The sequence below is a fragment of the Rhamphochromis sp. 'chilingali' genome (assembly GCF_963969265.1).
Source record: "Rhamphochromis sp. 'chilingali' genome assembly, chromosome: 15".
NCBI lineage: Eukaryota > Metazoa > Chordata > Actinopteri > Cichliformes > Cichlidae > Rhamphochromis > Rhamphochromis sp. 'chilingali'.
Window position 1 is genome coordinate 18,072,309 of NC_137942.1, and position 26,251 is coordinate 18,098,559.

Below are 26,251 nucleotides of genomic sequence, written 5' to 3' on the forward strand. Positions count from 1 at the left end.
AATTTCTCAGGGAAAAAGGTGAATTTCTATAGCAGATAATTAAATAACAGATAAGCTCCAAATCTTATTAAAACATGTTTAAAAGGCAAAAATTCCTGTCCTTCTCCACATAGCCGAACCCATCCAGCGGGCTGTGGCGGAGTCCTCGCTGGGCTTTATGTTTCACACTTCTGATCTACAGTGACTGAAAAACTTTACAGCTTGGAGATGTTTCATGAGAAATGTTCTATAGCTTAGAGTTAGGTGAGGTTTAATCCTGTAACATTATTTTGACAGTTTCAGTTGCTGTGCTTTGTGATACCCTGACTCTGGACCCTTTGAAGATTTTTTCTTAGAAGATAATCAAACAGCAAATACCTGGAAAACAAACTCATCCTCCCTTATGGTGTCACGCTACAGTATTAAAGACAGATTAATATAACAAAAGAGAGAACTGTTTTAGTCCTTAATAAAAATAAAGTTAATATCCCATTTTCACGTGCTTTTTTTTCTCCGCATGCTTTTAATAAAGCTCTGTGGCATCTCTCACTGCTAAAGTATTGACTTCTGACTCATTGTAGACATTCATTTAAATACTTCTATGCCAACATTTGCATTGTTTTCCCTTTGTCTTATACATTTTTTATACATTTTGTTTTATACATTTTAAAACGTGATGATTGAAGAAGCATTGATTCATTGTGGGCATTACAGTAAGTGCATCACAGGTTATTTTATATTTCATTCACAGGGAAAGTGTAGTGTATGACTAATATTTAACCAAAAAGATGGTGAGTGTGTAAGGTTCTGCCATTATGTTAAGCTATATAGTTTATGTCTTGAATATTTCCACAACCATATCCATAATCACATACTGTGTATGCTACTGTTGTATATAGTGTATTATCTTACTTATTTTTTATTTGTTTGTATTTTACTTGTATTTTTTGTATTTTCCTTCTGATCTGTACCTGAGCTAAGGTAACGCAAACATTTCCCCATTGTGGGATCAGTAAAGTCTTATCTTAAACATCTTAGTTTGATAAATGATGACATTAAAAAAGGGATCTTTAGCTACACTGCATGCCGAGGTTTCTAGAAAAACAAGTACAGAAAAATGAAATAAACAGCGAGGATAGTGATGCTGTATGTTGCCATTTCTGTGATTCTCTCTGTGACAGCACCTCCTCCTGGTAGGGTTGCAGCAGTGGAAGCAGCTCCACAAGCTTTAAAACATCCTGGGTAAATATGTGTAGCCTCATGTTTTTAGTACAAACATTCAAATCTAAACAGAAGTTACATTTGAATTAGTTTCACACAATGAAACTAAAAGTTTGAGTTCTAACACAATCACATCTTTCTACATATGAATGATCTCAAAGTTTTTATATGATGATGGTAACTATAGAACACCTTTAAACAATGAAAACCTGAATTACCAAACAAATCATACGAGGAAACACTGCCATTAAAAACATGTGTTTACTCTTTGAAATTCATTCATCGGTTACTACATGAGAGACAACTTCATCTCTCACCCTGCAGACAGGCCTACACGCCCATGTTCAAACTTTGGACCTAAACCTGCTCATAAAAAGATGAACAATTGCGCTTTAATAAACTCATTCAAATATCTGGATTATCAACCTTCATCTTCATCTTATCAACTAGCAGAGGTGTTTGCTCTGGTTTCATTTACAAGAAAAGCAAAACTTAAAGGGAGTTACAGCTGTCCTCACACAAACAGCAGCAGCAGACTTACACAGGTTCTCTCATTTCCTGGTGGATTCATTTTTTCGTATTTTCACTCCCATGATTTTACCCTCGTCTCTAATGCAGCATTTATTCTACATTTAAAGATACAATGAAGTGGGTTTAATATGGAGTGAATTACACTGCACTTAGTCCGCCTTCTCTTAAATTACAAGCATACTCATCCACGTGAAAAATTATCTGTAAGTCTGCACTATTACAGTTTTACACATTTAAAGTCAATTTAAAGTCATTAGTTTAACTTTCTGACACATGGAGAGGTGAGTATCATGAAACCAGAGCCACACCTGACAACATAAATAAATAAAATTCAGGGTTAACAGAGGTTTAATGGATAAGTGGGGAAAAGACAAAAGGATGAACAAAAAAAACATTGACATGTAGTTGTTGCAGTTTGCTAATGGCTGTAAAATATGCCTCACTTCTTTGTTAAAGAATTATTTCATTTTCTTTATGTTACGTCCCCAGGCTGGTCTGGGGGGTTTGAAGGGACTAACAGAGGTAAATAGTGAAGTAGGAGCCAAGATGGTAATTTTAAAAGGTTTATTTCATGCTAGCATTGAAATTCTGGTTCAGAATGAGGGTTAACTTCAGGGAGAGCCAAGGCCAACATAACAAACAAAACATTCCTGATATGAAAATAAAAGAAACTTACCTAACTCCAAAGAAAACAAAATATACAACCTATAACCATAACCTACCTAACAACACATAAACAGGAGAAAGCAGGGTGTCAAAACAAAAGGCAGCTCTCCCCGACAGGCAGTGTGAACATGAAAACACAAAAGCACATACAAGTCAAGAGGCATGCAAGCCTGCACGGGTACGGCAATCAAAATGGCCAGAGGGCCCAGAAACACAGCTCCACAAGCCTTTAGTAGTGCTTTGCTGATTGACAAATAGCTGGATTCTGTGAGCAGCATCCAATCAGGACAGAGGAGGTGGAGCCTAGACAAAACATAAGGAGTTAGTTGAAAGAAGAAAACCAACATCCTCCTGGGGGATGTAACATTTTGTTTAATTAATCCTCTGAAGAAAAACAACAAAAGAAACAAAAAAGAAAAACAAAGTACAACCACTTATACCTAGAACTACTGGGATATACTAGTTTTAGGTATAAGTTGTAAAAAGTAGTAAAAACTTGTCAGTGATCAACACATCATTACCAGGAGCTGAATAAGTTGTCGGCATATTACACTGAAATGGTGTTTGCTTGCTAGTCTGGGCACTTTATGATTTAATGATTTTCAGAGCCTTTTCTCCCTCTCTTACCTGGCATGGTGAAGATTTAAAGGTGTTATGATCCGAATGAGTGTCTGGTGTTTTTCAGCTTAGTCCCTGTTTTCCTGTGTCCATCCGTGAAGGTTCCACATCTGCATTTTCCACCTGTAACCCATCAACGGCAATCAGCAGGATGACATTTAAGACCAACTCAGCCTTCCGTTCATCACCTGTTCATCAGCTACCTCATGGTGGTAACAGGCCTTCATGTGTCATGAATTATCTGCTGGTCATTCCATGTACACCAGCAGCCCTGCTGTGATAATAGGGGCCCTGTGTAAAATACACACATACACCTTTAACTAACCATCCTCTCTGAGATTGATTTGAGGAGGCGTATGTTATTTTTGTGAGATATGTCAAAATGCTCCCAAACTGCTGATGTTTTTTTTGCCTTTTTGGTGGTTCCATGATGTGCTTATCATGTAGTTGCAAACTCATGATGATCATCACCATTGAACAAACAGCTCTTTATTACAGCCCCGATCAGTTTAAGACCACTTGAAAAATGGTAAACCAAAACAAACAAACAAACAAACAAACAAACAAACAAACAAACAAACCATATTTTGCATCGTTGGATCTTAACAAGGTTCCAAGTAGACCTTCAACATGCAACGAGAAGAAATGGAAGTGAGCATGCAATTTATTGAAAACAGCGGTAAAACTGAAACAGGCTATTTTTATTATGGTATAACACATTTTCACACACACAGTTCCACAAAAACAATTGTCTAAAAAGGTGGCATTTTTGGTCAAAAAAAGTAAACTTTTTGGCGTCAAATGACAACAGTACACCATTATGACTTATTACTCCATCATTTTAATCTCAAACATCATATTCATCTTCCTACTCAATCACCATATATTTATGATCATATTTTTGGGGGCATATGATTATTGATTATTATCGAATTATGATATATCAGAATTTATGATGTTCATAAAATGCCATTAACCTTTATTACTTCCTCAGTTATAAATCATGTGACTGTTTAACTGGTAGGCGATGCAGAGATGATCACTGAAAAGGTCGGCACAAAGGACCCATTGAACGATCATGCAGTGTAAAACCACTAGTGATGGGTCGTTCGCGAACGAAATGGCTCTTAGAGCCGTCTCTTTGACGTGAACGACGCGAGCCGGCTCCTTATCGCGAGCCGTCACGTGGGTTTTTTTTTTTTTTTTCTTTCTCTCAGCCTCTCTCTCGCACTTTTTTTCCGCTTCACTCTGCACGCGAGCCTTGTGCTTTACGCTGGGCAGAGGGGGGAGGGGCGGTAGTTACACTCAGTAGCACAGGAACAGAGCCAGAGAGAGAGAAAGAGAGGCAGGGACAACAACATTAGAAAGGTATAGTAATCATCCACAACTATTTTCGGTTGCAGATGATAAAGGATTGAGAAAGTTTATTCATGCAGGTCCATATGACAGAGAATATGCATGTTCTTTTAGTTTTCATATTATAATTTATATTTAATTGTGTTGTGGTTTGCAGTGTTTTGTGTTCTTTTCACTTTAAATTTGTGAAAGGAAAAAGCTGAAAATGTAAATAGTTAAAACTTGAAATGTGAATAGTTGATTTTTGTATTAGATGATTTATTTATTACATTTTATGTGGAGTGAATAAATAAAAGTATATTTACGGTGGCCCCTAGAGACAAAGCACATACAAACTTCAAATCACGTACGAACTCTGAAGCATGTACAAACTCCAAAACACGTAAAAACACGTACAAACTCCAAAACACGTAAAAACACGTACAAACTCCGAAGCACGTAAAAACTCAGAAGCATATAAAAACTCAGAAGCACATAAAAACTCAAAACACGTACAAAAGAACAACAGAAGTGCTCCAGGATGCTGGGCGCAGTGTTGAGCCTTTGTTATCTTGTGGCTACACAAGCCAGCAAGTACCAATGACCGGATTTGGTGTGTGGTAATAACAGGTAAATTAACTTTTTTTTAAATTATTTGAATATATATATGAGTGCCTGTGTATAAATACACAAACAATACACACATGCTTTCAATTGTGTAATTTAAGTGATCTAGTAGCTCTGCTTTGGAAGTTCAGTTCATGCTAGAAATGTGTTTTGGAGTTTGTACGTGTTTTGTCTCTAGGGGCCACCGCATATATTTATATATAAACATATATAAATAAAACCACTTGTTTTTACGTTAGTAATTCCTTTTGTGCATAATTTTATATTATTGTTAATAATAAATTAATTAAAGCAACAAAACAACCTGAAGAGCCGGTTCGGAGCCGAAAGAGCCGGCTCTTTTTAGTGAGCCGAACCGAAAGAGCCGGATCTCTAAAAAGAGCCGGAAATCCCATCACTAAAAACCACGAAACAAATTGAATTAAAAAACACTTTTTGTGAGGCATTTCAACTCTCTAACAAGAGGATACCTAAGTTTCAATTTCTTGCTTAGTTTCTATTACTGCAGTTTCGTTTTTTAGTAGTGCCTAATCCCATCTATGTGTACAGTCAAAATAGACACGCCCAGGATCACAAAAACGAGAGTAGCCAAAGCAGTTGTTTCTGCAGCACAAACCCACATCTGCATTTGGTCCAGGAAGCGGGGTGTTAAACTCTGCTGATCAGATTAGGTAAGTACATCTGTAATGTCAGCATATATGCGTATTCGTATTCACTATCGGTGGGTTAAAAAATTATTTCCTGATTCAAAATGATTTTAGTTTTAATAATGCGATCGCGATTCATTAAATCCTTTAAATATAAATGTATTTTGCCAGAAACGCTAGAATCTCAGGTTAAAGGTCAGAAAACAGCTAAAACAGCAAACTTAATGAAAGATTAAAGAGCAGGTAAACGGATTCCGCAAAAAGATGTCAACAAAAAGCGCGGACCATCCCGTTCACCCAACGGCACGTACGCGGACATGCCGTTGGGTGCTGAAAGCCGACATCTCACAGACTGGAAAATAACTTTCTGTCCACCATTTTTGTGACTAACAGTCTCGCTTCTGGATGACTGTTGTTGTAATTTGGTAATGTATAGATAAAACTGAATTGAAACTTCTGCTTACTAAGTGGTCCTCTCATGGGCAGTGTGCAATCACACAAAAGAACAACTAAAATTTCACCATAATTGTTACTGGAGAAAAGGCAGTTTGGAAATTTAAATGATGAAAAAATTGTATAAAATAAATAATTTTTAAAATTTCACAGTGTGAAAAAAAAATTACAACATACTAATAAATGTATAAAACCACGAAACAAATTGAATGAAAACACTTCTTGTTAAGCATTTCAACTCTAACAAGAGAATAACAAGAGTTTCAATTTCTTGCTTAGTTTCTATTACTGCACTTCCATTTGTAGTCCTATCTATGCATGCAGTCAAAAAAGACACACCCAGGATCACAAACACAGGAGTGGCTAAAGCAGTGCTTTGTGCAGCACAAACCCACAACTGCACAAATCTCAAAAAACTATTTTAACATTTGCCAAACAGCTTAAACAGCAAACTTAATTAAAGAGTAAAGAGCAGGTAAATGGTTCAAAGATCAAAACTACACTTCACATTTGAAAAACAACGTCATTAATTCCCTCTTACTTTTGCTATTTTCCTTCCACCATGATAAAATCACACTTCCTGCTCAGCTCTTTCTCTCTCAGTGTACTTCAAGAACAGTTTCCCATCAAAAACCTCAATTTGTTTGCATTATTCACTTGCTTATTAAGCACCAGTCTACCATTGTTCACAGCACTGTTGGCAGCTGTTTGTTTTTTCCCCCAAAATGACCTATGAAAAAAAGCCTAATTTCTGTTGTTCAATACAGAAGAAATGTAAACTTTTGCAAATTATGCCATATTGCAAAACGCTTAGCTGTGTCTCTAATAAAACCTCTGTAACTTTGCTCTGCTTCACTTCAGCAGTATCAGGTAATGTTCATATGTTTATTCATGGTTTTCTTCAGTTTTTGAGCTACTGCTGAATAATCATAAGGTGATTATCTGCTCTAAATCCATTACTGGAGAAAGCGATTTTTTGAACTTAACCTGTATAATATCATTTGATGCATGAACAGAGAAACTGATCATTTATGAGGAAACATGCTCAGGTGGATGGGTGGGTCTGGCAGACTAGTATATATTCAAGTAAATGATTAACACATTGAACCGAATAACAGTGTTCAGAAATTCAGACATAATTTATTCTTTTAGCACTGTTCAAACTGGATTGTTTAAATGAATTATCTCATCTAAGTACTTACTTGAAAATCACTGCATTGGATACAAGACCATGTGTACTGAAGGAAAAATAATTGCATTCATATGAAGGAAATTAATTTATTTCAGTACAGTAACAGACACCATGTGCTATTTATCCTTTATGCTTGTCTGAGACCATTAAAAACCTCACAACAACTACATAATCTAGCAAACAGTTTAATTTATGGTCAATAAAACTGAAGACCTACACCAATCAGGTATCGCATTATGACAACCCGCCTAATATTCTGTTGGTCCCCCTTTTGCTTCCAAAACACCCCTGACCTATAGAGGCATGGACTCCAGTAGACCCCTCAAGGTGTGCTGTGGTATCTGGGACCAAGACCAAGAATTAACAACAGATTCTTTAAGTCCTGCACGTTTAAGGTTGGGGCTTTATTGATTGTACTTGTTTGTTCAACATATCCCACAGATACTAGTCTATGGGAATTTTGGAGGCCAAGCCAACATAAACTCATTGCTGTGCTCCTCGAACCATTCCTGAACCATTTCTGTGGCAGAGCACATTATACTGCTGAAAGAGGCAACAGCCATGAGAAAACTCCTGTTCCTATGAAAGAGTGAACATGGTCTACAAAAATGCTTAGGTAGGTGTATATTGGTGCCAGGTGTTCCCCAGGTAAGTGACATGCCCACCCATACACGTGGTGTAAAAGAAAATGTGATTTATTAGACCAGGTCATCTTCTTCCATTAATCCATGGTTAGTTCTGATGCTTACATGCACATTGTTGGCACTTTCTCTGTGGTGAACAGGAGTCAGTATGGGCACTGTGAAATGCACTTTACACACGTACACACCCACACAGTTCTTTAATGCCAGATGCCACGTTTATTTTTAGTTTTCATTTGTTGTGACAGGCCGTAGTCTGGACAGCTCCGGTCTCAGCTGATCCCAGCTTCCCCTCCGCTCCTCTCTCCTCTCACTAAAAAGGGGAAGGAAACTGTCATCAGCCCAAACGCCATGAGCTGTTCTTACCTGCCTCTCCAGCACCACCCCGTTGAGCTCACTGCACCACTCCTCCCCTGCAGCCGCGCCCGGGACCACACCTCCGCCACAGGCACCCTGACAGGTCTGTGGCTATGTAGCTTCATATGCAACAAACTGAAGCACTGTGTATTCTGACATCCTATCAGAAATAGCGTGAACTTTTTAGCAATCTTACCTACAGTAGTTTGTCTATTCGTCTTGCCAAATGGACCAGCCTTCACTGCCAACATGTACTGGTGAGCCTTGGCCACCCATTACCCTGACCCGTTATGCCTGATCTGTGTATATCAACAAAACTGATTTTTGAATAAATGTAATTTTCAAACATTTTATTTTCAAAACTGAGAGCATGCTGACTTTATCACCAGCAGAAATACTGAAAGAGGGATGATCAACTATACTGGTGTTCTATAGTCTTGTGAATGTGGTAAGTGTAATCTTCTACTGCACCTGTGCAATTCAAATTATTAGAAAATACAACGTAGTAAATATTAAACTTAATGTTTTTGCTATTCATAGAAACAATCAAAAATGGAAAGCAGCAGCTCAGAAATTGGTGAGTATGAAATGTATATCACAAGACCAGGTTAGAAATAAAGGCCTGATATAGGTAGAAAAGGATAGTTAAATTCCTTCTAACAGTTATGTTCCAATCTGTAACTAAAGAATAGCAAGAAACATATTTGTTCATTTCATAATTGGGAAATTCTACACACACACACACACACACACACACACACACACTTTTTATTTGTATAGCACATTTAAAACCAGAGGTAGCCAAAGTGCTTCACATAATCCAATAAAACAGTAGTAAAGTACAAAGGCAGATAAGCTAGCAGGTGGGAGGCATTGATTAACCATGCATACAAGTATACAAGTAAGCAAGACTTAACCATAGAAAACAATAAAACAATATAAGCAAAAGAGAGGAAAGGGGAGGGCAAGAAAGTACACTTAAAAGGCATGCTCTAGGAGGCCGGGAAGGCTAAGCTAAAAAGGTAGGTTTTCAATCGAGACAAAATTCAATCGAGAATTTTGGTCATCAGATTGTTAGATTGTTGTCTTAAAGAAGACAAACAGGAATGAGTCCAATAATCTCCACTTAAAGACTTGACTTCTGAAATGCTCCTACTGTATCGTGATGCTGTGCAAAAGATAGAACAAAACAGTGTTAAAGGCACAGTTTCACATTCTCAGGGCGATCCAGAGCAGAGCGCTGCTTCTTAAATGTGCTGCATTGCATCTGGTAGATTTGCAATCACTGTTTTGAGTGTGTGCGATCAATTCAGGCAGTCACATTTAAATGCTGGCAGTCAGTATGTGAAATTGGTCGCAAAGAGGCATGTGATTCTACACTTCCTTTCAATTCCTTTAATCACTAGCAAGCTGGCGCGGTCATTCGTAGTTTGCATGAAAGATGTCAGCTTGTCTGCAAACAGTCGCAAACTTCTTGCTGAACAGCAGTAAAACTGTGAAAGTGTAAGCAGAGAATATTATCTTGAAAGTAAAAGCTGTGCTCTGAACCTTTCACGGGTGGTGGTATGTTGTTCAAGTAGAGGGCAAACAAGAGAAAAACACCCAGGTGCAATTACACATCTGATATGGGTTTCAAGATTAGTCATATCAGCAGAGTGCCATATTCCACTCTGAATATAGAATAGGTGAGTGTTGAAAAAGACTGTTCCTTTTCTGGCTTTAGTCTCACAATAGCATGGAGAAATTTCTCCGGCACCTCGTTCAATTTTGGGAAGCATGATATTATTAAGAGCTTGCTTGCTTGTCTGAATACCTAATTATTTACAGACTTATGATGTTGTGGGCCTATCTACATTTTAACATTGTAAAGATTCCTTCAGTGCAGTTTTTTTTTAGTGGATTGCTGGATCTATGATACAAATTAGCATGGCATTTCTTTCTGTTAATAGAATAAGGTAGTTTTGCTAATCACTGTTGAGTGTAATGCATTCATAAGTAATGTATTACTATCAGATTGTACTATATAGTACAATCTCGCGGCCCATGTAACCTCTACTTGCAGCCCGCATAATGACGTGAAGAAATATTTTTAAAAATTATTCACAAAAAAGATTTAAAATGAAGGCAATAGGCAGAGTGTTTCAGGCATAGCCCTAAAGAAAGTAGCCTCATGGGCTGGGCAGTGCAGTCCGTGCTGCAGGGAGAATGGACTGCCATTTTGTGTCTGTGAGCGCAAGGGAGGGAGAAAAAAAAAAGTTAAAAAAAAATACAAGTTGTCACCAAGTAGAAACGGGAGCTGGAAGCATGTAAATATAATAATAACCACTGCAGCCAAAAAGTGTGCCTGACGAGCCCAGTTGTAAGTAAGCTATTTAAGACTCGACTGTACACTGTGTTCGTGTTTTCCTCCGAAACAATAAGTTCCGTTGGAGCAGCCTTTCAACGCCTCTCTCTGTCTCTCACTAGCAAAGTTGACCCACACAACAAAGTAAAGCTAGTTTTCGGCTACGAGCCCGACACGAACCCGATGTATTAGCCAGAGGTTCCTTTACGGTTTTATGCCTTTAAGGTTCGGAGCCGCGGACCAGTTTTATATATGAGATCGCTACAAAAAGTGCAGCCTTACCTAATGTTGTTATAAAACGGCTGTGTGCAGGCAGGAAAAGAACCCAAAGTGCAGACTCCGGAGACAGACGTGAACTCAAAAAAACAGCTTTAATGCTGAACTCAAAGTAACAAACCTCCAAAGTACAAACAATAACGCAGGCAGGGAAAACCAAAACACACAAAGCATAAGTGAGGGTAGATAAGAGTAGATCGCAACAATGACAAACTGAAACACAGGGCTTAAATACATAGAGGGAGCAATCAGGGAATGGACAACAGGAGGGAAACACAGCTGGGGCAAATCAGAACTGACGAGACAAGGAAGCGTAAACTGAACACACTGAGATAAGACAGAGACCTTCAAAGTAAAACAGGAAACACATAACACAGACTGAACAAAAGACACAGACTCACATGCAGGCACTACAACAGAGGGAACAGAGACGTGGGACCAGGGCAGACACAGACACTGACTGGACACGGGGATATAGTGGACAGGGGAGACAGCAACTAAGGATTACACAGAGACAAACCATAAGACATGACTCTAACAAAAACCCAAAGACTAGAAATTATAAATAATATAATAAACTCAAAAACCCTGGGTCAACGACCCAGGCATCCTAACAAATGTCCACCCTACTGTTACTCATTTTATATTAAGATTTAAAAATATAGTCGGTATTGGTATGGCAAGTAACCTTCAGCAAAAGTAATAAATCGCACAGCAATAGTACATTCATGTAGTTGTAAAAAGCATGACAATTTATTAAGTAATCCAAAGTATTCAGAATATGTTACTCTCATTGAGTAATGTAACGGAATACGTTACAAAATACATTTTGGGGCATGTATTCTGTTATCTGTAGTGGAATACATTTTAAAAGTAACCTTCCCAACACTGCAGATATAATAGTTAATTGCGTTACAAGGGCTCTTTAGTTATCTGTACAGAAAGAAAACATTTTTTTACCTGTGCACTTGTTACAATCAGCTGATGTTAGTTTGCAAGTAAGTGGGAGGAAAATGTTTGCGTGGTCTACAACCTTTTACGAGTGGAGATATGAATATTACTCTTATTTTTATTGCACAAATGAAAAAGAGAATAGAGGTAAAGTGCAAATTGTATTCAAGACAAAAACAACTGCCAACACATGTGAAGCTCTTTACAAACATCTGCACAGACAACATGCTGGTATAAAGCTAGCCAAGAAAAGAGAGTGATATTAAAGCTGAGTGTATGTACAAAATGTGAGTCTGTATCCTACGAATTTATGTTGTTGACTGACAATTATGTGACAAAGTATTTATACGTACAGTAATACAGTCCATAGGTAATCGACTGTATTACTTTTAAAATTATTTTAAATTCCATCATCAATATATGATATATTACTTTTTTGAATAATAACCTCAACCCTGCCAACAATAAGTAATAAAAAATAATCATCACTGATTGATGTTATTCTATTTTTCAGATTTCTTAAGAATGAGCACAATGCTATTATCTAAATCTATTATATGTAAAAAAAAATAAAAAAAATTCTACCAACCACATTTAAAGCTTAGTATAGTATAACATTATTTCAAATTGTTTTACAAGAAGACACTGATGGGAGTAATCATTATAACCTTTATTATTTTATGATTAACCTCTATTTAACTAACTTAATTTAAATAACACAACTGATTTTAAAATTTTGTTTCAGAGTGGCGTGAGCTTCCATATGACAGCTGGACAGAATCTCATGTTAGTTCCTGGCTGAAATCCATTGGAATAAAAGAATTGTACATAGGAAAAATGATGGAGGAGGAAGTGACAGGACCAGTTCTCACAACTGTAGACCGGGATTTCCTCAACAAAACAATTGGAATGAAAAGTGGCCAAATTGAACACCTACTGAAGAAACGAGATGAACTTTTAATACCGGAACAGCAGAAAATAAAAAAGACAAGCGATTCATCTGGCAAGAGTAGAGATGGCAAAAAGGAAGCTGTTAAAGATGTAGAACAAGAACCAAAGCTTTCATCACAAGAACTATGTGACGGAGCAAAGGATAAAAATATTCCTACAGAGAGCAATGATAACATATCCACTACAGAAGTGGTTTCCTGTGACTATCGTAAATTTGACCAGGATGAAAAGGACTTCAGGTACGTGAAACATCATGTGCTTCCTCCTGAGACAGGGACTGAAAACATGATGGTTCCATGCCATGAATATAAGTCGCTTGAGATTGCATACAAACTAGACTCAAAGAGGTTACAAGTAAAAGTAGCCAGTGAAGTGTTAAGATTTGCATGCGCATGCATGAATATGAGAGCAAATGGGACAATTCACTTTGGCATCATGGATAAAGTCAAAGGAACTCACAAACATGGAGAAATCATCGGGATACCTGCAAACAATCGAGAAGACTTTGTGGATGCATTAGACTACATTGAAAGGTGCTTCAAAGGGTCAAATCAACAAAGTGATGCCAGGAGTTGTATAAGGCACCCGCGATTCATTGAGGTGCTTGACAAGGAAAGTAGTGGGAACACATGGGTCATTGAATATGACATTGTCCCAAAAGCAAGCATTGTAAAAGATAAGCTTTACTATGTTGGTGTTCCTAAATTCTCTGAAAAAGACAACAAAGTCAAATGTGAAGAGAAAATTCCCTATTACAGAGTTGGAGCAAACACACCACGTGTACCTGAAGACGACCTTGTTCCTTTCATTCAAGGACTGAGAGAAAAAGACCAACAGAGAGAGGAGGCAGAATCTACAAGCAATGAAACAACTCTGGACTTTGGCGAGGATCAAAAGAGGAAACTTGCTATCCTCCTAACATGTGGGAAAAAGCACATGGACAACTCTCTGTTTTACATTGTTGTAACAAACAAATTTCAACCAGCGCATCTTGACAACATAAGCTTCTTAGTTCACATGAATTTATTCTGTGTGTTTGACTTTGACCCAGATTCAAAAACATCTGGTCTTTGTGGAAAATACAAGAAACAGAAAGCAGTAAACCTTCACTTTTTTGATGACTATGCAAAAGACAAGAGAATTGATGACATCAAAAAGTCTTTACAACTTCCTGAGAGAATAAGTTGGATTTTCTGCAATGGAAGAAACAACTTCCCAGGTGGAGAACAACCCTGTGATGGGAAAACTTGGATCAAAACAAGAAAAAGGAAACTGAAAAAAGCAGTGTCACTCATCTGCAATGACATCCTTTCCAGACGTTCATTTGTTGTCCTTTTCCTGCTCATGTCCGATGTTGAACAGCCACTTGTTGAGACTTTCCATGAATTCTACTCAGAAATGAGCGGACATGAATTTTTGGCAGTCATATCAGAGTCAAAGGAAAACTACAAGAAGTGGTCAAGTCTTGCCCAGGTGTCTTGCCCGATTTCTGATCTCAAAGAAATCAGCATTGTTGAAATGCCACTGAGTCACGTGGATGCCACAGTTCAAAGCATTCAACTATTGAAAAATCAATCCACAAGGACATTACCAGTCCCAAATGGAGGCCTGTGCTTCCTAAAGTCAGTTGAAGAGGCTATGCTAGATTCTTTGGAAATCATCAGTGTTGATCAGTGCAATGATACAAAACTAGAGATCATGAGTGAGGAGGAAATCCAACAAACTGAGAGCTACTTCTATCGAGGTGGAAAGATCAACTGGATCAACTTCTGGCTTGCTGATAAACACAAGTGTGGGGTGATTATAGAGAGGGATGCCTACAAAGAAGCAAATACCATTCTAGAAAATATAGTACATCGTCCCAAAGCCATACGCCCCATAGAGAGTGTGAACATATACCATCATCCAGGTAGTGGTGGAAGTACAGTAGCACGGCAGATCCTTTGGAGGTGGAGAAATAAAGTGCGATGTGCAGTTGTTAAGCAGGGTAAGGAAATCACAACTGTGTGTGAACATGCAGTGAAACTGAGGGAACATGATGAAAACGACAAAAATATCTGTCTCCCAGTGCTCCTCCTGCTAGAGGACCACAATCCAGATTACATCAATGACCTCAGAGGGCACCTTGGAAATGTTATTGCAACTAAAAAGATAAGTTCCTCTGTGTTGTGCTTTATCCTGCTCATCTGCAACCGGTCAAACGATCCAGAAAGTATGTGCAGAGCATCATTATCTCAAACAGTAGCAGTCACTCACAAGCTGTCTGCAGAAGAGAAGCCCTTGTTCTCAAAAAAGCTTGAGCAACTCAAAATGCAATTTGAACCTGACTTCATCCTCACATTCGTACTGATGACTGAAGGGTTTGAGCGAAGCTACATTAAAGACTTTGTAAAAAATCTTCTAGATAAAATCGATCATTCAACACCCACAACTCGTCTCATCAGATTCGTGGCTCTCTTGAATTGCTACGTAAAAGATTCATACATATCTGTGTCACACTGTGAAGCATTACTCGGCATTGCAACATATATGGATAGAACTCAGTACCATGCCTTTGTGGATCATCTAAGTGATGAAGCCAGGCTCATTTTCATCCACCTTAACCAAAGTTCAACACACATCCCATCGATACGAATTATTCATCCACTGGTGGCAAAAGAAATTCTGAGTCAGCTGTCTGCTAATTTGCCTCAGAGTGATATTGCCATGGATCTCATCAGTGATAAGGTACTGATCAATCACAGGTTTGACAGAGATGAATTTCTGAGGTTTATCAGAGCTCTTTTCATTAGACGCAACAAGAAGAGCAGAGGAGATCCTAAAGACACAACTTTTTCACCCCTTATTGAGCATGTCCGTGATGTTGATAAAGGGGGTGTTCAGAAAGCTGTTGATCTTATGAAAGCTGCTTACATAGCTTTAGGAAAAGATGCATGTGTAGCACAACAGCTTGCTCGGCTGCTTTACACTCATAATAGATTTGAAGAGGCTCTTGAATGGGCCAAAGAAGCAAAATCTCTTGCACCACATGATACATTTATCCTTGACACACTGGGACAAGTGTATAAGTGGTGGTTTTATCACTTGTATGATACCCTTGAAGAAAAAGAGCCATCCCCTGAAACGGGAATTGAAATCATAAGCACAGCAGTCAAAGGAATTTCTGCCTTTCGGGCTTCTGAAAAAACACCTAAAAAAGAGACTGTCAACCTTAACAATTCATACTATGGGGAAGTAGATGTTGGCTGCAGGCTCCTAAAATTCCTGTCAGGAGTAGATGTTTTTTCAAACACTACTGGAAAATCAGAGCTGATGCAGTACCTGCTGACAGACTACATACCAGCAGAGGTCAAAACACCCTGGCAGAAGTTTCATCAACAGTTGAAAGGCTTACAGAGGAGCTTGAGCCAAGCACTTGAGTGCATTTCTGAGGAACTCAGCTATTTTCAAACTGACATTAGTGAAGAGGATGAAGAGCTTGATGCAAGAGATCCAGAGCAAGTGCACAATCCAAGAGAGTGGCTGACAAGAAAGAGTGCTGTATATGCTGAATTTTTTTGTCTTACACCAGATGAGAGTGATCAAGCAACAGAAAGCAATGACATTGACATGGCTGGTCCGGTTGAAAAGCTTTCTCCATTCCAAAGACAGATGAGGGCCTACAAGCTTGGTGGAGGAAATGTTACATCTATCATCTCACTACTTTATGACAAGAAACCAGAGAGGGCAGGAAAAAAACTTGAGAAAATCTTTAGCCTGTACCCAGAAAACCTGATGTGGAATGATCTTGATCCAACAGAACTCACAAACTTCATCTTTTGTCAGATAGCTCTCAACTGTATTCTACCTGGTTCCTCAAAGCTTCTGTCTCTTCAAAAGCTACAAAAATTCAGCAAGAGATTTGTGACAAAAGGGAAACACATGTCATCAGCAAGCGCTCTGTTCCTTCTCTCCCTTCTGTTTTGGCCTGAGACAAGTGATGAAGTAAGTTCTGATGGTGCTCAGACCCTTTTCTCAGCCATCGATGCCCTTCAGAGACTTTGTGAGCAAAAGATCCAACAAAGGTCTCAGAGGAAAAGCAGGATTGTGACACACTTCTTTCTGGCAAAGGCAAGAGGTCTTAACAAGATTGTTCACAGAAGTGCTATTGAAAAGGAGATTAAAGGCACTCTAAGTGAAAGAAAACTAAAATGGCTGGGAGGAGAAGTATGGAAAACAAAACAAGTTGTGCAACTTCTCAAACGGGTTGAAGGGTGGACAGAAAATGAAACCTTGTTTGTGAGATGTGGAAGCAGTGGCAAGATCAGAGTAGTTCCTCGGTATAGTGCCTCCCTGCCTCACGGAAACGAAAAAGTCAACTTCTACTTGGGCTTTTCATTTGATGGTGTAGTTGCCTGTGACATCCAAGTGATGGACTAATGTCTTCAGTGTAAATCTCCAATAAGTAATAAGTAATAGTAAATGTAGTTCACATGACCTTGACCTATAAAGAGTTACAGAGACCATTTGTTGATTTTACAAATTTAATAAGGCCAGTGTGAAACATGAGTTATTTCTTTCTGAGTTTGTTATTGTTTCAGTTCCAAATACCTTTTTTTTGCATGTACCACTGATCTTTATAATTATGACAACTGTAACACATATTAATGCAGCATTGTGTGCATATAACTCCTTACTGGGATGGATATATGGAGTTAAACTTGTACTGTTCTAACAGTAGTTCAGATCGGTAATTACATATGATTCACGTTTGTGTTGACTTGTCTGTACTGAATACCAATGTTGTTTCTTTACTTGTAAAATTGTGATGTTGTATTTGCTCACAAAAATGTCTTGAAAAAGAGTTTTTAATCCTAATTACATTTTACTTGGATAAATAAAGGATAACAAAAATAAAAAGAAGAATGTTCAAAAAGTCAGAGTTTAAAAAAAACATGCAAAAAAAGAATAAGAATCACTGTAAATAATTTCTGAAACTATTTTTTAACAGCGTTTACATTTGGAAAAATGTTAAACATTGTGTTTTTCTGTTGTTAGCATATTTTTTTAAATGATCTTTGAATGGTGAAACAAAGTGTGCCTCATTTCTAGAAAAAAAAAAAGGATATTCTTGAGAGACTGCAAATGTGTTCTGAGATAATTTTAATGTGGGACAATACAGTTCTTGTACAGACGTTCATGTAAATACAGACTGCTTTCCCACAAGCATTGCTTTTTCTACTTGACAATGTTTGATGATAGTACTTTCTTAACTTACTGTTTGTATTCATTTTGTGTTTGTATCATGAAATGTAGAAATGTTATTTGCATTTACATTTATTTAGTGAAAACCTCAGTGTTCAACATCCAGTGCAGAAAAAATAAAAGTTAAATAAAGTTAAATACATCAGAAGTTATGAATTGGTTTATTTAAATTGAGACATTTTACATTGAAAGTTTTAGGTTGAAAACTGAAGCAAAGTACATTATTTCATAAATATGAGCCAATTAATTTTCTTTCATGGAATGGTATACTTCAAGAAGTAAACAGTTTACAGAATTAAAAATAATAATAATAAGACTATACTTACCAATAACGTCTGCCTGAATGACATCTGTATATTGCTGAAATCATTTTCAAATGCTCACTAGCATTTATTAGTAGTAGTGAAAAACAATTGCAGCACACCAATATAAAATTCCTTTCAGATTTATGAAGGATGCAGTTTTTTCAGACGATTGTGTCAGACATAAAAAAAAATGCCATACCAAATACAATTTGACGAACATCATCAATCAATTATAGTTGTGGTACTTACTGCTTTAACTAACCCATTACTGGCAGAGATTCTCCTTTAAGTAAATAGTTCAATTCAAATGATCAAATGAGGAAAGCTAATAAAACAAACAGGATTAAGTAGTAAAGCCATTTTAAAGCCATGTGAAAAGTAGTTTGTTCATTCAAACATCCTGCCACACATTTTAACTGCAAATGGTGATGCTACTGTAGAACCTTTAGGCCTTGAACATGCCTTTAATAGTCCGTATAATAGTAAAACACATTTGAAAGCTCTATACTTTAAAGACTTTTCAGATGGTCTCACCCACAGAGATCTTCACTGGTCTAAAGATTTCAGAGAAAACTTCTGCCAAGAAGTAATTATCAATTTTAAGTTGGTTAAAAATGAAACTCAAGTTTCATTTTAAAACTTTTTTCTTCTGTGCCTGGCTGTGATGCCATTCTTTGTCAAGAAAGCTGAGGGTGGTTTCCCTCTGTTGCTGATGGAAGCAGCATGGACTGCTTTTATTTTAAAAGCAGCAATGGCAATTTCCCTTTTGAACTATAGTGGCAATTGCTTGTTCCATGGTTATGGCTGCACAGGAATACTCATTCTCATAGGTCATTTACTACAGATCCACTTTGTACAACACTTCCACCATGATCAGCTGCCTGATCACATGTGGTTTTCTCTGATCTATTCCACATTATTACACAAAATGTTCAAAAACCCAGGACATGATAACAGAATCAGGATAGTAATACTGAGACTGAGTTTAGTATCCAGGCTTAGGGTTCAGGCAGACTAGCGAAGAGCTTGACCAGTAAATGGAGGACAGGGTAGATAGTTTAATGACAAACAATGAAATATTGTTTACGTTTGTTAACATGTTTAAAGAAAAAGATGCCTAAATACAAGAACACAAACAAGGACCTTCACCAAACTTGCTGCAAGTTTGGGGACAATGATATCCAACAGCATGTAAGCTGTGAGGGCCCCTGATAATGAATGAGAAGACAGAAAACAGTGAGACTTGCCTCTGGCTGAAACAGGGCTACACTGAGACAGGGCCTCAGCCAGTTCCCCACAATGGCATTGCTACAGGGAGAAGAAAAATCTGGGTTTTAGCACTACAGCCTTTAATGATCTGGATGCTATGCACCTGTACAATGCTTTCTATCAGTGACATGTACAGAGCATCAGTAAAAGACTGCCTATAGATAAAAGACAATATTTACAAGCATTTTGCATTTCATATACAAGATATCAATGTTTACTGTTCACCTTCATAATAACAGAAGAGCAGTCACAATGCAGTTTATACCAGGAGTACAAACCTGTTGTGACGTCTCAGCCCAGCAACATCCCACAAAAAAATCTAACATTTCATTACAATACAGTTTCACAGTCATACATATACTAATAAATACCTCCTTTATTTAGAGTTAAGGGAGTAATTGTTCATACAAATATCAACACAAAGACAGAGTTAGAGCATGAACAGGTAGTAGAAGCCCTCACCAAACAAAGTTGGGGACACAAGTCCAACAGCACTACGTGCTGTGAAGGCCTCACCGTTTAGCTTAGAACAGAAAGGTATTTACATCAAACTTGCCTTGATAAAGGGTGGGTACTGCCCATGTAACTCCAGCGCCTTCACAACACTACGAACCATATCTACTACACTTCTATACACCTAAACATGAAAAGGAAAAAAAGCCACAAAACAGAGATGGTTTCAATCAGAATCAAATCAAACAGGTCTTTGATAGATGCAATGTAATATTTCCCATGCCATGGGATGTTTACAGCTCCTGTCTTTGCTGTTTATTTAATGTCTCTTCCTCATAGCTCAGTAGCAGAAAATCAGTATACTTTGGTAATATAATACCAATACTGGTTTCTCTACTAGCCGCTGAGGGCATTAGAAAAGGGTTGAGAGTCCAAACCTATTGAAGAGAGGGAGACTTCAGTAGTGGCCTCCAGGAGACATGACAGGGGGTCTCGTGACAATGGTTGGCCGTGGAGGGCCTCCCTGGTACACTGGGGGAACAACAGGAGGGGCCTGAATATACGGAGGTAGTCGCCCAGGTATGTAGCCTGGCATCCCCTGCTGTGGCCCACCATACTGACCTGCAAGGACCAGGCTCATTGGTAAAAACATAATTTTTACTGCAGCCCTTTTAAGACTCTACAAACATTATCTATAGAGCACTTTCTAAAACAATTAAAGCTGAAATAGAGTTAAACATTTTCAAGACTACAAAAAAATGAAGCCAATTAAATTAAATTATTTGGTTTACAGTTGGCCTAAAACTACCAGTAGTGTATACCAGGTATGGGATGCCTCATGCTGTGCTGCTGAGGAGCCATCATGCCACCCACTGACGCTGCAGCACTGGTGGTCTGGCCTTGACGGGGAATACTGCACTGGTACTGGGACAACTGAGCCCGAAACTCTTCCTACGGCACAAAAAAAGCAAATAAAAGTGATTTGACACTTGACATGTGTAGCTCAGCTGGGAGGAAAAAAACAAGAAAAAGATTTGTTTTAAATAAACACATTGCATAACTACTTACTTTAACAAGAGTGTTCCAGCTAGAATACTTACCAGTGAGATATCCTCATCAGGGTGGATCAACTTACTGGTTGCACTGGAGGTGGTGAGCGTGGCAGGCTTACTGGTTACTGTGGAGGGAGGTTTGGAGACCGTACTGCTGCCAGCATTTGGGCTGGCCAAACCGGTGGAGGACTGAGTGTAGGCTGGGAAAGTGGGCTTTGCGAGGTCGGAGGTGGTGGAGGGGGGAGTGTGAGGGGACCCCGACACTGTCTGCTGACTCTGAGGGAAGAGACAGGAAAGCAGGTTAGAGACACTCAGCAGAAAGACATTTGAATTTCACAGGGGGGTCAATTTTAGTCAAACTCCAAGATTACTGCAATGATATCGATTATTTGGTCCTTTTTAGCCTTGGCATTCATAACGTTCATGAGCAGGAATAAAATGCATTTGTCTGGAACAGCTATAGACAAAAAGTTTAATACTTTGATCTCTTCCTTGTATCCGTAATAGATGACAATCAAAAAATATGTTTCTTTCATGTGTTCTTTTTTAAAATGAGAATTTATGACCCTAGATTTTTTTATACTCACTAAACTGTAAATTTACATTTTAAAATTTAAAACACCAAAACAAAACCTTACAGGACAAATTTTGTAAAGCAGCACAAATATCTAATTCATCTGACTAAACAAGCTTTTACCATATTAATGCCAAGCCTATAAGATGGATCTGTAACATTTTACTCCACCATTGTAACATGATAAGAAATCTTTCAAAGTTTGACTAAAATAAAACCAGTTTCTTTAGATCTGCAGAAAAACTAAAAAAAAAAAAAGAATAAAGTGCTGAGCATGCTGTCATATTTTGCCCAACAACAGAAGCCCATATATTATACATATCCACATAATTCTTCACTTTAACATTTGATTTTAAGGTGATGAAGCTATTTTTAATATTGAGTGAATGCAGATAAATTAAAAAGCAAATTTAAAAAATAGCTAAACATTTTAATTAAGAAAAAAAGAAGAAAAAACAGCTTTGCAAATGAAAGAGATTCAACCTGCCCGCCACAAGCAAACTATACACAGTTGTGTGCATGCCAGCTGTAAAGCAGCAGGTTGTCAGAGTAAAGAGGGCAGACAGCCTCATACTTGTGAAGTGCTAGGGAACAGAGCTTTAGGGGAAGCGGACTGAGTGTCTGCGCTTGGTGAGGCTTTACTTGTACTTGCAACTTGACCGGCCATCTGTAGCACAGGAAAAAAGTAAAGAAAAGTAAACAGAAAAGTCTTTCAATTAAAAGAATTCCTGGGTAAAGTCTCCTTTTTTAATCAGCCCGTGCAAGCTTAGACATCTCTTACTGAAGAAAACTGTAATGTCCTGTCAGAATGCTGAGAGGAGGTGAAAACTGTGCAGCGATAAAAAGGCGTCAAGGGTTTTACCTGCCCAGCACTCGGGAAAAGAGGTTTTGTGACATCAGGTTGCACCGACGGGCCAGCAGGAACTGCAGGTCTGGGCAGCACGCCTGCAGCAGGCGGGAGCTGTGGCATGTGAGTGATGGCTGGACGGGTACCCATTGGAGGAGGAATGCCTGATACCAGCAGAACAAATGAATTCCATGTGTGCAAACACCTCACTGCAGTAGTGTTACTTAGTATTTAAAAATATTAAAAAGAAATAAATGAAACTGAGTTACAGAGATCTAAGTGGATCCTGAGGGTGTATGCTAACAGGGCATTACCTGGTGGTACACCGGGCATCATCGGAGGCATCATCCGACCCATTGGGATCATCCTAAATACATAAGAAAACATGATGTTTACAATATACAATATATATAATATATAGGGTTTGACTGATAGAAAGATTTGATTAAGAATTACAAAGATTTACCCTGGAGGCATTCCTGGCATTACAGGGGGCGTCGCTGGAATCATGGGTGGCACACCTGGCATCATCGGGGGAATTCCTGAAGCAAGTAAAAAAATTGTACTTATATCAAAACACACGATCCTGCCACTTCATTATGTGCACCGGGGGAATAAGTCCCAGTGGCCAGAATTGTGGCCAAAGACTCTAGGTCCTGTCTATTGGTTAGCTTTAGAAAATGTGAAGGAGATTTTAAAAAGTCAAAAAAAATTTCACTGTCTAGAAATTTCAGTTTTTTACAGCGTGCTCACAGTAAAAAAATAAATAAATAAAAAGGGGGAAAAAAGAGGGAGAATAAACAAACACATATTCTGTCACATTTAGTTATTACAGTTTAAGTCCAAAGTGTCTGCTGAAAGATTCCTTAATTCACTACAGGAACGTCACTTTATCATGCAAAAATAAATGAGACATGCTGTTAAAATTTCAATGCTTTTTCAAATGTTAATAATCTGATGGATTCTGTTTGCAGTTTAACTTCTTTATACTGACAGAAAGGGGAGTTTCACTGATCAACGTGTGCCGAATGTGGCCTATAATGCAAGTTGAGTTTTCATTGATAAATACAATATATTATGCCCCATTGTGGATCAAATAGTTACTTCAGATGAGACACAGGAGGTCATTCAAATTCATGTAAGAGAGTACCGGTTTAGCTCACAATAGTTACGACTCTGACCCGAGGAATCCCTTTGTCAGTACCCTCGAAGGGATGTGTGTCTATGTAACGTACACCATGTGGTTTACACGTTTTGGCTACAAGCTATGTGTTGCACACATAATGCAATTAGCATCTTTGATGTTTGATACTTTATGTAAACTTACAAAACAACAGGAATGAGGCTCAGTATTTGGGAACCAGCAATTAGATAATTTTGCACCAAGGCGAAAAAACAAAACAAAAAAAAGCATAAATACTATGTTGAACAGCCACATGGGGTCACCATTGAGTCATTCAAACACCAGAGGCCTTTCTCATTTCTCTAATTCGTGCCTTATACACTGTGACGGATGTTTCAAGGATGTTTCAGTTCCTAAAATGCTTTCAGAAGAAAGCGGAGACGAGGCTTCCCAGAAGCTTAAACCTATAAAAAGAGGCGAAGCACACAGCTGGAATACACAAACCACAGTGCAAGGAAGACTCTTTTTTTTTTAGCATGACCACACTTTCTTCCTTTCACTATTTTTGTGACAAAAACAGGTCTATCTTGTGGCACAGCAACTAAATTAACATTTATGAACACTGTTATAGCTAAAATAATAAAATACATCTCTGTCAAATGCTACACATAAATTACGCTGAGGCTCCTTCCTTGCATCTCAAACTAAGACATGAAAAAGAAAGTAGGACTCCATTACAGTGTTACAACAGTCTTGAACATTGCAGATCAAGTTAAGTATCTGTTCCCCACCTGAGTAGCTGCCTGGTGGTAATGCTGGGGTCCCAGATCCAACAGGAAGCATACCAGGCTGGGTCATAGGGGGGACATAGCCAGCTTGTGGCTGACGTGCAGCAGGCTGCTGAAAGGAGGGACCGGGCTCATCGTCGTCATCATATTCATCAGAGTCATCCTGGTTCTGCTTCTTCTTCTGAGTCTCTGAAAATCAGGATGAGCAGAGTCAGACATGTAGCTTAAAGAGATGGATCCTGAGATTATCGTGGTGTTAATACCTTGGTTCTTCTGCTCTAACATCCTTCTCCTCTCCTCCATGTCTTTCTCTGGAATACCCTCCATGCCGTATATCTCCAGTTCAATATCTATTCTTCCAGGTATTGCATTAGGAACTCCATCAATGGTCTCTTTATGTACCTACACATGTGAAGTGGTACAGCGTGGTAACTTCACTGCACGAAGACACGATTTAGCTTCACTTCACTTGCATTATTATCGTTTCCTCACCTGCATACAGTGGATGGCGAGCCCGGGGCCGGTGTACAGCTTCTTATGACAGATGTGGCACTTGAAGTGTTTGGCTTTCTGATGCTGGATGAGAATCTTTTCATCATCGAAATCTCTGTTACAGTACCTGAGATAACGGCTGAGGAAACTTTGGATGATAAACTCGCTGCACTTCCAGGTGAAAATATCGTTTAGTTACTACAGATATTTTTAATATGTATTTTATTTAGTATCGCTAAAAATAAGCTGAACAGCCACATGCCAAGTAAACAAATAACTGTCATGTTAGCTAAGTGTTGCTTAAGAGCTGCTAATTCACACAACCGTTAGCTGGCAAGACATAGAAACGGGTGCCGACTGGCGTAATATAACAGTATAATGTAAGGTGTGCTAAAGGATACCAACACCAAGGCTTCATCTGCTTTTTCTTCTTCCTGCCCATGATTTTAGCGTTGTCAGTTCACTGCCTGCTAAAAATAAAAACACCTCACAGCGATGGCGTCAGCTCTCCAACATCCCATAACACACTGCGGCCACCTCTGTGATTTAAACAAACACTCACCTTAAAACCTGTTAGGACAAAATAACTATTATTAAAGATTATTAAAGTATTTGACGATACCTGGTTACCTTAAACATATCTGTAGGTTCATATACATGTGATATTTATTTATTTATTTATTTATATCTGTTATTTAAATTATCAGCAGCCTTCTTATGGAATCGTAAACTCTAGAGATAGCTGTGTAGACCAACAGTTTCTGAAATACTCAGACCAACATGTTCAAAGTCACTTCAATCACATTTTTTCCTCATTCTGATGCTCGGTTTGAACTTCAGCAGGTCGACCTGACCACATCCACATGTGCTGCCACGTGATAGGCTGGTTAGATATTTGTATTAAGCCGGTGAACAGGTGTACTAATTAATAAGAATACACTATAAACATGTGCAGGTATTATGCATAATATATTTACAAATTAGTTTAAGGATACAATATTAATTCCTAATTATCAATTTCTAGATGTCAAATTATTAATTATTAGCCTGTTATTATTAATTTACGACACAGATTTTAAAAAATGAAGTAAATTCAAAACTACAAGATTGAGCTATATGAATCACAGTATGCAAAATAAGCCGATCATAACAGAAACACAAGCAAGATATATTTAAAAAAAAGACGCCAGAGTTACATTAGCATTAAATAAAGATATTAAAAAACGTTGCAAGATTTAATGGGTTTTAAGCTCTTTCGTTATAGGATGTTACCCTCGCTTTTATTTACCTGGTCGGACCCAGGAACTTCCAGCAA

At 38.2% G+C, this 26,251-nt stretch overlaps 2 protein-coding genes across 9 annotated transcripts; one reads left to right on the top strand and one right to left on the bottom strand.

The window, feature by feature from the left end:
• Positions 1–2,317: 2,317 nt before the first annotated feature.
• LOC308410858 (BUB3-interacting and GLEBS motif-containing protein ZNF207-like) lies at positions 2,318–25,470 on the bottom strand. 6 transcript variants are annotated; one of them, XR_013974281.1, is made up of 13 exons: positions 25,338–25,470; positions 24,937–25,063; positions 24,708–24,846; positions 24,448–24,633; positions 23,000–23,075; positions 22,848–22,900; positions 22,549–22,697; positions 21,161–21,388; positions 20,882–21,011; positions 20,164–20,681; positions 19,586–19,646; positions 3,025–3,138; positions 2,319–2,700 (listed from the first exon to the last, which is right to left on the bottom strand). XR_013974281.1 is itself a non-coding variant. In XM_080904511.1 (11 exons), the coding sequence occupies exons 1-10, from the start codon at positions 25,376–25,378 to the stop codon at positions 20,518–20,520; spliced, it is 1,293 nt and encodes a 430-aa protein (XP_080760637.1). In that variant the 5' UTR covers positions 25,379–25,470; the 3' UTR covers positions 18,250–20,244; positions 20,498–20,517. The 6 variants fall into 6 exon arrangements, 2 of the variants coding, with proteins under 2 accessions (XP_080760637.1, XP_080760636.1); XR_013974280.1 differs by having other exon boundaries at positions 2,318–2,700; positions 19,586–20,681; XR_013974282.1 differs by lacking the exons at positions 2,319–2,700; positions 3,025–3,138 and having other exon boundaries at positions 18,250–19,646; positions 20,164–20,244; positions 20,498–20,681.
• On the top strand, positions 5,361–18,150 carry LOC308410857 (sterile alpha motif domain-containing protein 9-like). 3 transcript variants are annotated; one of them, XM_080904508.1, is made up of 6 exons: positions 5,361–5,648; positions 7,711–7,885; positions 8,159–8,370; positions 8,657–8,715; positions 8,808–8,844; positions 12,584–18,150. In XM_080904508.1, the coding sequence occupies exons 5-6, from the start codon at positions 8,820–8,822 to the stop codon at positions 17,206–17,208; spliced, it is 4,650 nt and encodes a 1,549-aa protein (XP_080760634.1). In that variant the 5' UTR covers positions 5,361–5,648; positions 7,711–7,885; positions 8,159–8,370; positions 8,657–8,715; positions 8,808–8,819; the 3' UTR covers positions 17,209–18,150. The 3 variants fall into 3 exon arrangements, with proteins under 3 accessions (XP_080760634.1, XP_080760633.1, XP_080760635.1); XM_080904507.1 differs by having other exon boundaries at positions 8,660–8,715; XM_080904509.1 differs by having other exon boundaries at positions 8,232–8,370; positions 8,660–8,715.
• Positions 25,471–26,251: the final 781 nt, after the last annotated feature.